At 41.5% G+C, this 14,488-nt stretch overlaps 1 protein-coding gene across 1 annotated transcript in view; it reads left to right on the forward strand.

Moving 5' to 3' along the window:
- Window positions 1–432: 432 nt before the first annotated feature.
- fhip1aa (FHF complex subunit HOOK interacting protein 1Aa) overlaps window positions 433–14,488 on the forward strand; it is a gene marked incomplete at its 5' end in the record, with an annotated part of 65,728 nt that continues 51,672 nt past the window's right edge. Inside the window, 2 exons of the mRNA XM_080721823.1 lie at window positions 433–561; window positions 14,012–14,239. Of these exons, the coding sequence (XP_080577949.1) occupies window positions 433–561; window positions 14,012–14,239 (357 nt within the window). The remainder of the gene's footprint in view (window positions 562–14,011; window positions 14,240–14,488) is intronic.

Here is a 14,488-nt window from a genome sequence, read left to right on the forward strand (position 1 = left end):
ATACTTAAAAAAAGAACATTGATTGTGGAAATAGTCGATCTACAAGCACGATAAAAAAAATATATATGAAAATGTTTCAACATGGAAACGATTATGACGATTATGAAAAATGTGATTAGACAATTATGTAATACAGTAATTGCGACAGCCCTAATGATGTCTTGTGTTTCCATCCTCAGATTCACGACTTTTTCAAAAAAAAATAGCAGATTGTATATCTGCTATTTTTCACCGGTTAAAGCATTCAATAATTCTAGGCCCTAAATGGGTTTTAAATTAATGCACCATATACGATGATGTTGTCTTGTGTTTCCATCCTCAGCTTGCCCCTGGGCCCCCCTGTGGTTGTGGTTATGGTGGCATCGGGCCAGCAGTGAGGAGGACCTCCTGTGACATGGTTGAGTCGGCGGTGGCGTAGCCCTGGTCAGCAGCATGATGGCCTCCATGGTGGCCAGCGGCAGCAGAGACCCTGGGCAGCAGCAGCAGCAGCAGCAGGCGCTGGTGCTGAAAGGCGTGGACCCAGAGACATGCATGATTGTGTTTAAGAACCACTGGGCTCAGGTAATCATCACATACAGCAGGGGTTCCCAAAGTGTTTGGTCTCAGGGCACCCCATAAATATTTTTTTGATCCGAGGCACCCCTAAATTTTCACTCCCAGCACCTTATATTTATAGCATATCGTCGTTGCCGGGTGGAAACCTTGTATGTCCAAAACCGTTCGTTTTGTATTTATCATCTATAAAATGTACAAAACTAGTGAAAACTGCAGATCTACAAGCACACAAGGGGGGGGTGTGTGCTTGTAGATCGGCTGTTTTCACTAGTTTTGTGCGACAGTCTTGTATGATGAAGCAGGGCTTTGCTTTACCAAAAGACGTACACATTTGAAACTTGGTGATACAAGGTTTCTGCCCGACAGTGACGATATTTTAGTGATTATGCTGTGAGGAAAACATTGAGATAACAGCCATTTTGGTTAGAACTGACTGAAAATAACTTTGTACATCAAGTTTAAAATGATACTAAAAAAAATGTCAAGTGTCCCAAAAAATTCCAAATATAATCAAATTTCTCGCGGCACCCCTGGACTGCCATCACAGCACCCCAGGGTGCCCCGTCACCCACTTTGAAAACCCCTGTTTTACATATAGGTCTACTGCAGGGGTCTTCAACGTTTTCAGGCCAAGGACCCCTTAGTCGAGAGAGAGATGAAGCAGGGACTCCCTCAACCTGTTCATGGATTCCATAGTTTCCATTGTTTGACGGCACAATCGTCGGTGTATTTTGGATTCATGTCAATTTGTGTTTTCAGATATTTAACCACCTGAACCGTCAATACACTGTAATGACCTTGACCTTTCACTCTGTATTTGGCGTGCTCTTTTTTTCCCCTGTCTACACCAAACCTCTTTGCCGAAAATAGCCGATCTACAAGCTTGTAGATGTGCTATTTCTGGCTAAAGTTCTCAGAATATGGACACTAGGTTTCAAGTGGTTCATATAAAAAAGTTTCTATCACACAAAGATTTGGAGGACCCCCTGTAGTAACTCTGGGGACCGCCTAGGGGTCCCGGACCCCCTGTTGAATACCCTTTTCTTAGAATATCCACCTGTTTCCGCAAGACTTTACTGTAGCATTATCTGCGGGACACTTCCGGTTAACAGCAGACATACAAGCTCACGCCGGAAATGCCGCTCGCTTTCTGCGCAATGCACAATGGGATGTTGGAAAGTTGTGGATAGAGTTTTCTTTTTTTTTTACAAAAATAAAGAAACAAGGAATGTTTCTTTAGGAATGTTGAGGTCGGATTTCCATCGGTCGTATAACATAGTCGTATAACATATAATATATAAAGAATCCATGGGCACACCAACATAATACGGGGGTGTAAATATCGTCACTGTTGGGAAGAAACCTTGTATTTGTACGTTTCTTCGCAAAGTTGCTTCATCATACAAGGCTGTCACACAACAGTAGCGAAAACAGCAGATCTACAAGCACACAACGCCTCGCACCGCGAGGCGTTGTGTGCTTGTAGATCGGCTGTTTTCACTAGTTTAAATCATTTTTAAAATGATAAATACAATACTGGCTTTCAAGCAGTTTCAAGGGGCACACTTGACCATTCTATTCTCAGGGGCACACCAAAGGTCCCCAGGCACAGTGGTTGAGAAACACTGATCTAAGGCTTATTACGCCAACCTTCCCCATCAGCATGTTGACAGACTGACCCAGTTTAATACCCAAATGTAGCTTAACTTCCCATGTTTAAACCCGGTGAGGCTTAATTTGCAGAAAAGAAAGGAATTTCCAGCTAAGCTAAGCTGGTTCTCAAAGTTTCTTTAGTAGAGGGTGATCCAATAGCCGAATGATTGGGAGGCATAACACACAGGCACACAATGCCTTTGTGTTCCCTGTTTGATTTGACTTTATTGTTGAGGAAATGTGTCCTGATATTGTGCATGTTGGCCAGTGTTGTTTTTGACGGCAAATTTAGATTTAGTTTTAGTCTTAGACTTTTGAATAAAATTTAGTCACCTGAAAAGTATAAGTTTTATTCTAATTTTAGTCAGCTAAATATCATAAGATTTTAGGTGACTAAATCTACAGTTGATTTATTCAACTGAAATGTATTTTGGCAGGCCTTGATGGCATCGTAATGACTGATTTTACACAGCAGATCTACAAGCTCACAGACACGTTGTGAACTTGTAGATCTGCTATTTTCAGCATGCAACACCTGAGAGCAACCAAACATAAAATGACTCTCTTCTCCACTAGTCCCTCCCTAACGTTTTAGTCTAGTTTTTATTTTGTTGACGAAATTGTCAATATATTTAGTCTAAGTTTTAGTCATCACAGCTTAGTTTTTATTTAGTTTTCGTCAGTGAAAAAAACACAGTCGACAAACATTTTTCGTCAAAGTTTTAGTCGACAAAATCAACACTGATGTTGGCGCCCTGGAAAGAGTGGGGCAGAGGGACCCTCATGGTTCCTTGAGGGTTAAATTTGGCCCTTTACAGGGGTACAAATGGAACCAAATGGAGTTAAAATTTGGTCCTTGAAATTAAAAAGTTTGAGAACCGCTGTGCTACACTAAATAGAACAGAGCCTTCATTAGAATCAGTGGTAACACACATTTCTTACCAATATGGCTGACTCTCTCAACTAATACTCTCAAATAAATGCTTAATAAGAAAGAAAGCTACAACAAACAAATTAACTAACAAAATGTTCCTGATACCAACGCATGTTGGGTGTCTTAGCTTTATCTTAGGGAGAGCGGAAACCAGGACTACAGGTTAGGTAGTTGGCACTGGGTGAGAAAATGGGTTGCAAAACTGTGGGATAAAAAAAATTAAAAGAGGAGAGAGAGCTTTATCTTTTTTCGACATATCTGTTTTGTTTATTTATTTAATTTGGCATCAATATTTGGTTCCATGTGTACACTCTCAGAGTTATAGGGGTCTTTGAAATTAAAAAGGTTTGAGAACCACTGCTCTAGCCTGAGTGTGGTCAGTGTCAGTAGAATCTTGGCTGTTTGTCTGGGCTGAGGCGCGGCATGTGTTTACCTCTGTGGGAGTTGGCGCCACGCAAGGCCCTGGCCTCGTTCTTTCTATTAACCACAAGGCAGTATGGAGGTTTTACCCACGCAAGTCCAAGTTTAATAGCTGCATTTCTTTTTTTATATTTATTTATTTGGGTACAGCAGGTTACATGTACATGCATTGGTTTAGGGTTTCAATATAATTTAGTCCCTGTGTCCGCGTTTTTTCTTTTTTAACAAACAACATCTACACATAAGACAAAACCGGACACAACATAAAACAAATGCAACAAGATATACATGAAATAAAAGCAAATGTACAAAGCAAAACAAAACAAAAAGAGGTCACAGAAAGAAAGAAAGGGGTCACATCAGCAACAGCAGTCCACAGACATGTCTAGTTTTCCCTCTATTGGTGCGGCAGTGAATCACTGCTCCAGCCAACATAGGTTGTCAGACATGTGACTTCAATCACTATCTGTCGGGAGGGGGGCAACCGTATCAGATGGTAGCTGATAGCTGCATTTCTGAGTTTAAAACATAATTCAACCACTTTTTTAGACTAAGTATTATGCAAAAAGAGACAATTTACAAGCTCACAATGCAATGTTTTTTTGCATATACTGTAGTGACATGACCAAGATATGTTGAAAGTGGTTAATTTGGGGAGTCCTACTTTATTTGTTAAATTTTTAATTATACAGGAGTAAAGGGAAGGTATTGTGTACTGTAGAAACACAAGGCTTAAGGCCCTTTCCCACTGCGCCCGATAACGATAACGACATGTCGGCGTTCACTTCAATTATGTCGGTGTTATCGTTGTGTTATCCACGCTCATCCACTTCAATGGAGAAATATATCGTTATCGTATCGCGCCGCAGTGGGAAAGGGCCTTTAACCTGTTAATAGTTAGTACCGTTAGTGCCTATTGAGACCGGCACATTTTCTGGGGCAGCCTGCCAAGATCACAAATGTCACACGACTTCTTTTTTCCTCACTCTCAAAAAAAGCGCCTGCAATGTGCATTTGAAACTACATTGCTGGACCTAAATGAGTGAGGTCTGCAGACAAAGTGACGTGAGTGAGATAAAAAAATAATAAAAGAAAAAAACTAACTGAAATCTGCCACGCTCAACAGGCACCAACGGTATGTGGATCACATACAGTAGGCACATATTTAAATCTGTTGTTAAGGGTTTGAGTCAGGCAGGTGTGCAGATGTAAATAGATTCAAGTCAGGTAGGTGCACAGATCTAAATATATTCGGCATGAAAAATAAACTGAACTGAACTGAACTGAACTGAAGAGAAATATATTTTGAGTCAGGTGTGCAGATTTAAATATACTGTATTCGAGTCAGGCAGTCAGGTGTGCAGATTTAAATAGGCACAATGTAGGCTAATCACAATACATCAATACCGTTCTTGATCACTGATATCTGTATCTCTCTCTCTCTCTCTCTCTCTCTCTCTCTCTCTCTCTCTCTCTCTCTCTCTCTCGAATGCTTAAGCTGATAATAATAATAATAATAATAATCTTTATTTATAGAGCACATTTCAGACATAAATGCATTTCCAAGTGCTTTACATTCAGGTTAAAAAACAAAGCAATCAAGACAATAAACACTTTAAGACATTGTAGGAAGTTAAAAGAAAAAAAAAAGTAGTAATTAAAATTAAATCAGTTAAAAGCAAGGTTATAAAAGTGGGTTTTTAGCTGCCTCTTAAAGTCATCGACTGAGGTTATCAGTCTAATTTGTAGGGGGAGTAGGTTCCAAATCTTTGGTCCATAGCTACCAAAGGCGGCCTCGCCATGTTTCTTGCCATTTATTGATGGCTCTTTCAGAAGTCCAGCACCGAGTGACCTAAGGGGGCGGGCTGGGACATATTTCTCTCAAGAGTCTTTCAAATATGAGGGAGCTAAGCCCATTAAGGCTTTAAAAACAAGTAAAATAACTTTAAAATCTATCCTAAACTTAACAGGGAGCCAGTGCAAAGATGCAAGTACCGGGGTGATGTGGTCCCTTTTCCTGGTATTTGTTAGTATTCTAGCAGCTGCATTTTGGATGAGTTGTAACCGGTCTATTGTTTTCTTTGGCAGGCCTGTATAAAGTGCATTGCAATAATCTAATCTAGATAAAACAAAGGCATGGGTCAGTTTCTTGGCATCCTCTAAACAGAGGAATGATCTGACTCTGGCAATATTTCGCAAATGATAAAAAGATATTTTTGTGACATTACTAATGTGTTTTTCAAAATTGAGGACCGGGTCAAAGATTACACCCAGGTTTCTGACAGTTGTTTTCACATGTAATGACAAATTTCCAAGGTTGTTGGTTATTGCAAGTCTCTGAGCGTCTGTGCCAATAATGAGTATTTCCGTAATAGCCTATATATGAGCCCACAGCGTTCCACATGTGAGATTGTAGATCCTGACACTTTTTCGGCACGCTGCACGCGCAACTAAGTTTAAACCAAGGCTTTAGTCTTGTTCCTTTTTTATCGAGAGACAGCAGGAAAGCTGGGAGTTAGACGGTGTTGGGAGTGGAGGATGGCAGAGGAGGATGGAACAGGAGGTTTGCACAGGAGGGTGGCAGAGGGGGGTGGCACAGGAGAGGGGCACTGGAAGCTGGCATCGGAGAGATTCCATCCTGGGCAAGCATGCACGAAGGAGAGAGGACCCAATATACAGTATACAGCAGGGCTCTTCAACGTTTTCAGGCCAAGGACCCCTTAGTTGAGAGAGAGAGATGAAGCAGGGACCCCCACAACCTTTTCATAGATTCCATATCGTTTGACAGCACGATCATCAGTGTATTTTGGATTCATGTCAATTTGTGTTTTCAGATATTTTAACCACTTGAACCGTCAATACTTAATAAACTTGACCTTTCACTCTGTACTTAGTCTGCTCTTTTTCCCCTCTACACCAAAGCTTTTTGCCAAAAATAGCCGATCTACAAGCTCACAACGCCTCGCAGCGCGAGGCGTTGTGAGCTTGTAGATCTGCTATTTTTGGATATAGTGTCAGAATATTGACACTAGGGTCCAAGTGGTTAATATAAAAAAGTAGAAAAACAATTCTATCACTCAAAGATTTGGAGGACCCCCTGGTCCCGGACCCCCTGTTGAAGACCCCTGATATACAGTGTATATAATTTATAATTGTATATATTGTCAGGTCATCTTTCTCTCAATTCCACACGTTTCACTCACAGACCTCATTATGTCCAAAAAACTGTTACTTTTCAGGATTCAAATTCGAAAGCAGCTAAAGTAGAAGCTCTACAAGCTCCAAAACACGCCACTTTGTGCCGCGTTTCGAGCTTTAGATGCTTTTGTTTGTGTGACGCCGTAAGCATGATCGAGTTCATTTAAAAAATAATAAAAAAAGTGAAAATATGGAGATGAGAAGTTTTTGCTCGACAGCTACAATAATTTAAATATACAGTATACTTTATTATCTCTGCTGTCGGGCCGAAACCTCCTAACTCCAAAATGTTAATTTACAGGAAAATGAGCTCAATTGAAGTTAGAAGGTTTTGACCGAAGGGCTTTTTACTACTTTTCATTGGTTCAATATTATTGTAACCAACACACAGATATAAAGGGTGTTCAATAGCACATATTTATGAAAAAAAGAGAGGGCCAATCGGGTGGAGTTAGCTGGTTTGGCAGAAAGTGTGGAGTTAGGAGGTTTTGTCCCAAGCACTTTTTACTACTTTGCATTGGTTCAATATTATTTTAACCAACACTCGGATGTAAAGGTTGTTCAATATCCCTGATTTATGCCAAAAAATCTAAAACCTCAAAAATGGAGTTAAGAGGTTTTGGCCAGACAGTGACGATATACAGTATACTGTAAATAGTACTTTGTCCAAAGTATTAAAATGTATCTTTGCCCGTCACATAACCGAACAGATACAGGATAACAACAGTAACCTTCCATGGTGTGTGTTTGCTGTAACAGAGCCGTTCTGCCGGTCATGTTCTTTTACCTGGGTGTTCTGTTACTGTGAGCCTTGCCATGTCGCTATGGCAGCACAGGCAGGCCGGGGACACTGGGACCATTGTTGTTTAACTCTGGGGATGGTCTCCACTCAAGAGACTGACACACAGCACACACGCACGCACACACACACACACACACACACACACACACACACACACACACACACACACACACACACACACACACACACACACACACACACACACACACACACACAGAGTGGCGTCAGTTCAGAAAAAGCTAAGGTATGGCAACATGACTGGTGTCTTGCACGCGCGCCTTCGCGCGCGTGCAAGACACCAGTCATGTTGCCATACCTTAGCAACAGGCATGATACATTTATTTTAAGAAGTACATTTTCTTTTTTTCCCTGTTTCTACGGTTTCTTGGGCTGGAACGGTTGTTCAAGTGCAGCTAAACTTGGCATGTTAGTTAACGTATTCCGCACAATTAACATTAATGCATTGCACCTGTGCAGCCGACCTGCTGTGGAACCTGGGAATATACCATTTTGTCAAGATGGGAGGATACAAGTGTGGAGAATATAATTATTATACCTTGTTAAAGTGACCATTTTGTTAAATTTAGCGTATGTAGATAGACAAAGAGACATTCATGGATTTATATTTAAAAGTAAAAGTAACTTTTATTTTCCCCCCTTGGCCCAGGGTATGGCAGCTGCATACCCCAGCCATACCCAATTGACGCCCCTGCACACACACACACACGCGCGCGCGTACTCACACAGAACAAGCTAGTGACTGTCAACACAATGGACCGCTTCACTGCTCTGCCAAACAGAGCTGACCTCTACTGGACTTGACCTAGTTTGCACATCACAGATGACGGGACGGACGGCGGGCCGTGTGTTTTTGTACAATTTAGGCGTTTAGCAGACCGCTCTTAATCCAGAGCGACTTAACACAGTGTTGAGGTCTGAACGAGTAAGCAATGAGCTCCACTCAACAGACTATAAGGTAAGCAGTCACATTATAGTCGAAGTGCAGCGAGAACAATGCGCCTCACAGAAACTCGGATACCATGTAAACCAAGGGTATTCAACAGGGGGTCTGGGACCCCTACGGCAGGGGTTTTCAAAGTGGGTGACGGGGCACCCTGGGGTGCCGCGACGGCAGTCCAGGGGTGCCGCGAGATAACTTGATAATATTTGGAATTTATTTGGACACTTGAAAACAATATTTTGTATAATTTTAAACTTGAAGTACAAAGTTATTTTCAGTCAGTTCTAACCAAAATGACTATTATCTCAATGTTTTCCTCGCAACATAATCACTAAAATATCGTCACTGTCGGGCAGAAACCTCGTATCTCCAAGTTTCAAATGTGTACTTCTTTTGGTAAAGCAAAGCCCTGCTTCATCATACAAGACTGTCGCAGAAAACTAGTGAAAACAGCCGATCTACACGCACACAACACCTCGCGATGCGATGCGTTGTGTGCTTGTAGATCTGCTGTTTTCACTAGTTTAGTACATTTTATAGATGATAAATACAAAACGAATGGTTTTGGAGATACAAGGTTTCCATCCAACAACGACGATATGCTATAAATATAAGGTGCTGGGAGTGAAAATTATAATGTAGGGGTGCCTCGGATTAAAAAAATATTTATGGGGTGCCCTGAGATAAAAAAAGTTTGGGAACCCCTGCCCTAGGGGGTCCTCAGAGTTACTACAGGGGGTCCTCCAAATCTTTGTGTGATAGAAACCTTTTTTTTTTCCCTTTTTTATATTAACCACTTGAACCCAAGTGTCCATATTCTTTAGCCAAAAATAGCTGATCTGCAAGCTCACAAAGATCGAAGTATATTGAAATGAAAACAGCTAAAATCGAGTCGTATTGTTTGACTTAATCCAGTCGGCGATGCAAATAATCGATTGTATCGATACTACCTACTTGTGCATTGTATTTAGCATTTTTAAGAAGAAAAAATGAAAAGTTTAATTACTTTTCCTTTCCATATAGCTACAATGGTCTATCGATAGATGTACGTCTATCTCTGTAATGTCTATGTTCATGTCAAGGTGCAGGTTTGTCCATATGTGTTCAAATATTTGTCAGATAATCGCTGTGTTCGCTTATTTATATACCGTACATAAAAATACATGCTTCCCTTAAAAACCTGCACTATCCACACTTTTCACACAGATTAAAAATGTTGCTAAATTCTTACTATATCGATTTTAAATCATTGAATCGAATCGTTTCGTATCGCCATGAATGAACCAATATTGTCCATGTATCGTATCGTCAACCATGTATCGTGATATGTACCGAATCGCTATTAAAATGTATCGTTACACCCCTAGTTAGAGACATACAACCTTTCCACCCAACAGTGACCGTACCAGGGACGTGCTGGCCATTGGGAAAAGCGGGGCAACTCCCGAACGGCCGGTTCCATTAGGAAAGAATTAAAAATAAAATGTTGGCCTTCGTTCCATTTTGAGAGCTTGGCGGCCAACAAAGTAAATCGTCACTGTCGGGCAGAAACCTTGTATCTCCAAGTTTCAAATTTGTAAATTTTTTCACAAAGTAAAGCCCTGCTTCATCAGACAAGGCCGTCGCACAAAAGTAGTGAAAACAGCAGATCTACAAGCACACAACGCCTCGCACCGCGAGGCGTTGTGTGCTTGTAGATCGGCTGTTTTCACTAGTTTAAATCATTTTTAAAATGATAAATACAAAACAAACGGTTTCCACCCGACAACGACGAAATATAACTCATTTAATTGGCCCACTGGCTTGTCACTTGTCATGATCTGAAATGGCAAATCTTTGAGTAGCAGCAGCGCTACAGAGAGGTATCTCTCTATAGCGCGCAATGAGGGCCTCTGCAACTCTTTTTCCCGGGCTGAATCAGGGGCCCAGCATGTCCCTGGACCATACCGTTGCAGTTATTTGAATGAAAAGAGGTACGGTTGAGTCCTACCCTGTATGATTACGAGGCCAAAGCACACAGCGCTGCTGCCGTGCTGACCCATATTTACTGCTATAAAAAGAAAACGCTGACTCACACCGTATGTTATGTTAAGGACCTGGAAAATATGTATACTCAAGCACGTGTTTCCTATCACGCATGATTGCCATATTACACTGTAGTACTGCATAATTCAGTGTGTTTGCCAGGCACGTGCACACATAGACATCAAAGGGGGCTTGAGCCCCTCTGCCCTATTACCCGTCTATAAAAAGTGCCCTCTCCAGACCATGAATGCATGCAGTATTCACTATGCTGAAAGAAATGCAAATGCCCCTCTTTCCATGCCATACCTGATGGCAGCATTCAAGAGAATTGCCTTATCCAAACTCTCTCCTGAACTTGAATACAGCATCTTATGTTGAAAGAATTGCCCTCTCTGTGTAGAAATCCATGCCGTTACGCCACATCTCCAGCCTTCACTTGATTTCGCTTAGTTCAGTGTGGTATCAAGCACCGAAAATAGCCAACCTCCAAGCTCACAACGTGTCGCGCTGCGATGCGTTGTGAGCTTGGAGGTCTGCTATTTTCGATATTTCCATCAAAAGGCCCTTTTAGAAATTTCAGCCCCTGCCTCTCTAACATTTTCTGCACGTCCCTCGTGTTTGCGCATGCACACGCACACAAATGCTACACTACACTACTACTGCTGCAACTGCACAGGAATTGCATTGACTACCACACTACCCTAGCAATGTTTTTTTTTACCTGATATTCGTCCAAACTCCTCAAGTCAAAAGTTCAAGCACGCAAGGGGGCAATCTGAATCTCAACTAGGGATGTGACGATACGCGATATTATCGTTTTTTTGTGATAAAATAACACTCATGATAATCGTATCGTGGAGATTTAACTTATCGTGATATCGTCCTCCACCATGCACTGGGATCAATTCACCTTTTATTTGCTGAGCTGCACATCCGGTACCACTTAAACCCTCTATTTAGTCCATGGGCCAGACGAGATGTCGGTATCAAAAAGGTGGCAAAGGTTATCATGCATTTTATAAAAGCTCTATATCAGTAGATTATATTTTGGTATGATAACCCTTTCTTAGACCCAGCTAAATTGGTGTTATCAGCCGCTAGAGTTGTTGTCCCATTAACTTTACATTACAGGAAAAAAAAGCTAAAAATGAATCTGCTTTAATTAGCATAAGAGGGGTCCAACTAGGGGGTTTTCATGATGCTGAATCCATTGCAAGCATCTGTTTTGCACAAAAAACATTCATTGGGCTAAAAACTGTCCCACAAGACTATGGTTTAGTGATGAGTCATCACTTTTCACACTGTTGTGGGGGGCGTTTTAGCCCCACGGATGTTTTTCGTGCAAAACAGATGCTTGCAATGGATTCAGCATCATGAAAACCCCCTAGTTGGACCCCTCTTATGCTAATTAAAGCAGATTCATTTTTAGCTTTTTTTTCCTGTAATGTAAAGTTAATGGGACAACAACTCTAGCGGCTGATAACACCAATTTAGCTGGGTCTAAGAAAGGGTTATCATACCAAAATATAATCTACTGATATAGAGCTTTTATAAAATGCATGATAACCTTTGCCACCTTTTTGATACCGACATCTCGTCTGGCCCATGGACTAATTGGTAAAAGGTACTTATAATATATGTACTTGATACAGTCTTTTTTCACTTTCTATCAAATGTCTTTGCCAAAAAATAGCCGATCTACAAGCTCACAATCTGCAATTTTTTGGCAAATGTTCCGCCCCAGGATAATGGATTTTGATTATCGCGATAATATCGTAAATCGTGATTTCTTCTGTCACAATAATCGTGGTATAACATTTTCATATCGTCCTATTCCTACTCTCAACAAATGACACTGGTGTCTAAAAACCTATCGACAGGGGAGACGGGGAGAGCGGCTGGGACACTGGGGCAGTGCAGGCGGGGCATCGAACCCACTGTGGCCACGGGGCATATAATTAGTTTGAGGGTAATAAGAGGCCAAAAAACACATAATTCCTGCCCCAGCTTCCATCATAAAGTATATATAAATGGCTTTCTCTATCCTTTCATTTCTCTCCGCAGCAACTGTCCAATAAGCAGAGAAATGCCTCATTTCAATAAATCATGTTTTCCTTTTTTCTTTTTACTTTGTTGATTGGATTTTCCATTGAAGCGTTGAAATAAAGGTTGGTACAATACAGACAAGTAATAGCTTCCTCCAGTGCAGTCCATCTAATACAAAATTGCAATCCATCAAATACAAAATTGCAATAAACGGAACGAATCATCACCCAAAACACTCAAAACATCCCGAAAATACAGGTTAAATAAAAAAATACAATTACAGAGAAACAAACAAAGAAACAAACAAATACACAGATAAACACAGACAGTCCACGTCCAAATACATGTCATTTTGGGGGTCCTTGACATGAAGAAGTTTGAAGAAAGACATTTATAGAATCGTGTCAACACATTCAGAGAGAAAATATGAGTGTTAACATGTTTTCATTTACTTCTTTCTATCATTTTAGTGAGTTTAACGATTTTGATTTGCATGCATGCCCCCAGGTTGGGGGCAAGCATGCAAGTGGCTACATATGTCTTTTTAGACACAATAAGCCCATTCCCAAGATGCACCACAATATTTCATGGGCAGATGTGACTTATGGGGGCTGGTGTAAATAGTAACAAAGAAACCGCCGGCTTATTGTGTATAAAAATACATATTTAGCCACTTGTACGCATACTCCCAACCACTGAAATCAAAATACAAAAATCGCTAAAACAATAGAAAAACAGTAAATGAAAACATTTTAACACTCATCTTTTCTTTTCTCTAATTACAATCTAAAATATGAACCCTTGCTGTAAAAAACTAAAGTTGTCCTTTAAAACAATAGCAGATATACAAGCTCGCTGCGAGCTTGTATATCTGCTATTTTTCAATAGTTAAAGCATAACATAATGGTTTAAAGTGGTTATAATTTAAAGCGACAAAGGACTTGTTCCTCGGGCCTTAAAGTGCGGGTGCCATGATTTTTTCCCCCTCTAAAACATGATTATCTACTATTATAATTATACTAGGAGGAAGATTTTTTGCAAAAAAAGTGTACAGAAAGAGTTAAAATTATGTTTTTATGTGGCCACACCCACCAGTTCATTGGTATGCGTGTTTGTCATGGTGGGTGGTGACCCAGCTGAAGTTATCCACACCCACGTATGTTGGGTGAATGGTAATTAGGGGAGGGGTTGATTCTGTGATTTAATAAGTATCTGTGTTTTTGGACCGGCACGTTTGACCCCACAAGGTGGCAGCCTACGGCTAAAACCCAAATAGAAAGGAAATACATAATTGCTCATAACAACCACACCAGGGGACGGGGTCTAATGAAGTGCTGTCAACTTCCTAGACACATGAAAACCAGAAAAAGTTCAAAACTATGGCACCGCCTCTTTAATGTTTTTTAACCCTCCACAGGTGGTGAAGATCCTGGAGAAGCACGACCCTCTGCGGAGTGGCTCGGCGCTGGCCTCGCTGAGCTCCATGGGCCTCAGCGGCTCCGGCGGCGGCGGCGCCCTCCGCTTCGGCCCCATCCCCGGCGACGAGGCGAGCGCCGTGCAGAACTACGTGGAGCACATGCTCTTCCTGCTGATGGAGGAGGACGCGGGCCAGGCGGGGGCCATGGGCCCCATCCTGGAGTTTGTGGTAAATACTGTAGATAGATAGATACCTTTATTATCCCAAATCAGTCGCCCGGAGGCAGCACAGCAGTGCCGTATAACGTCGTTGTCGGGTGGAAACTAGGGCTGACCTTCGATTGATTTTTTTGCAATCGAAGTTCGTTCAACGAAATCGAGCGAACTTCGAAGCTTCGATGACGGCGACGGGGGGGGGGGGGGGGGGGGGGAGCGGAGCGCAAGCTGCCGCTTGTGCGAGGCTGCGCTGCATGCGCGG

This window comes from Nannobrachium achirus, assembly GCF_963921795.1.
Source record: "Nannobrachium achirus genome assembly, chromosome: 3".
NCBI classification, from domain to species: Eukaryota; Metazoa; Chordata; class Actinopteri; order Myctophiformes; family Myctophidae; genus Nannobrachium; species Nannobrachium achirus.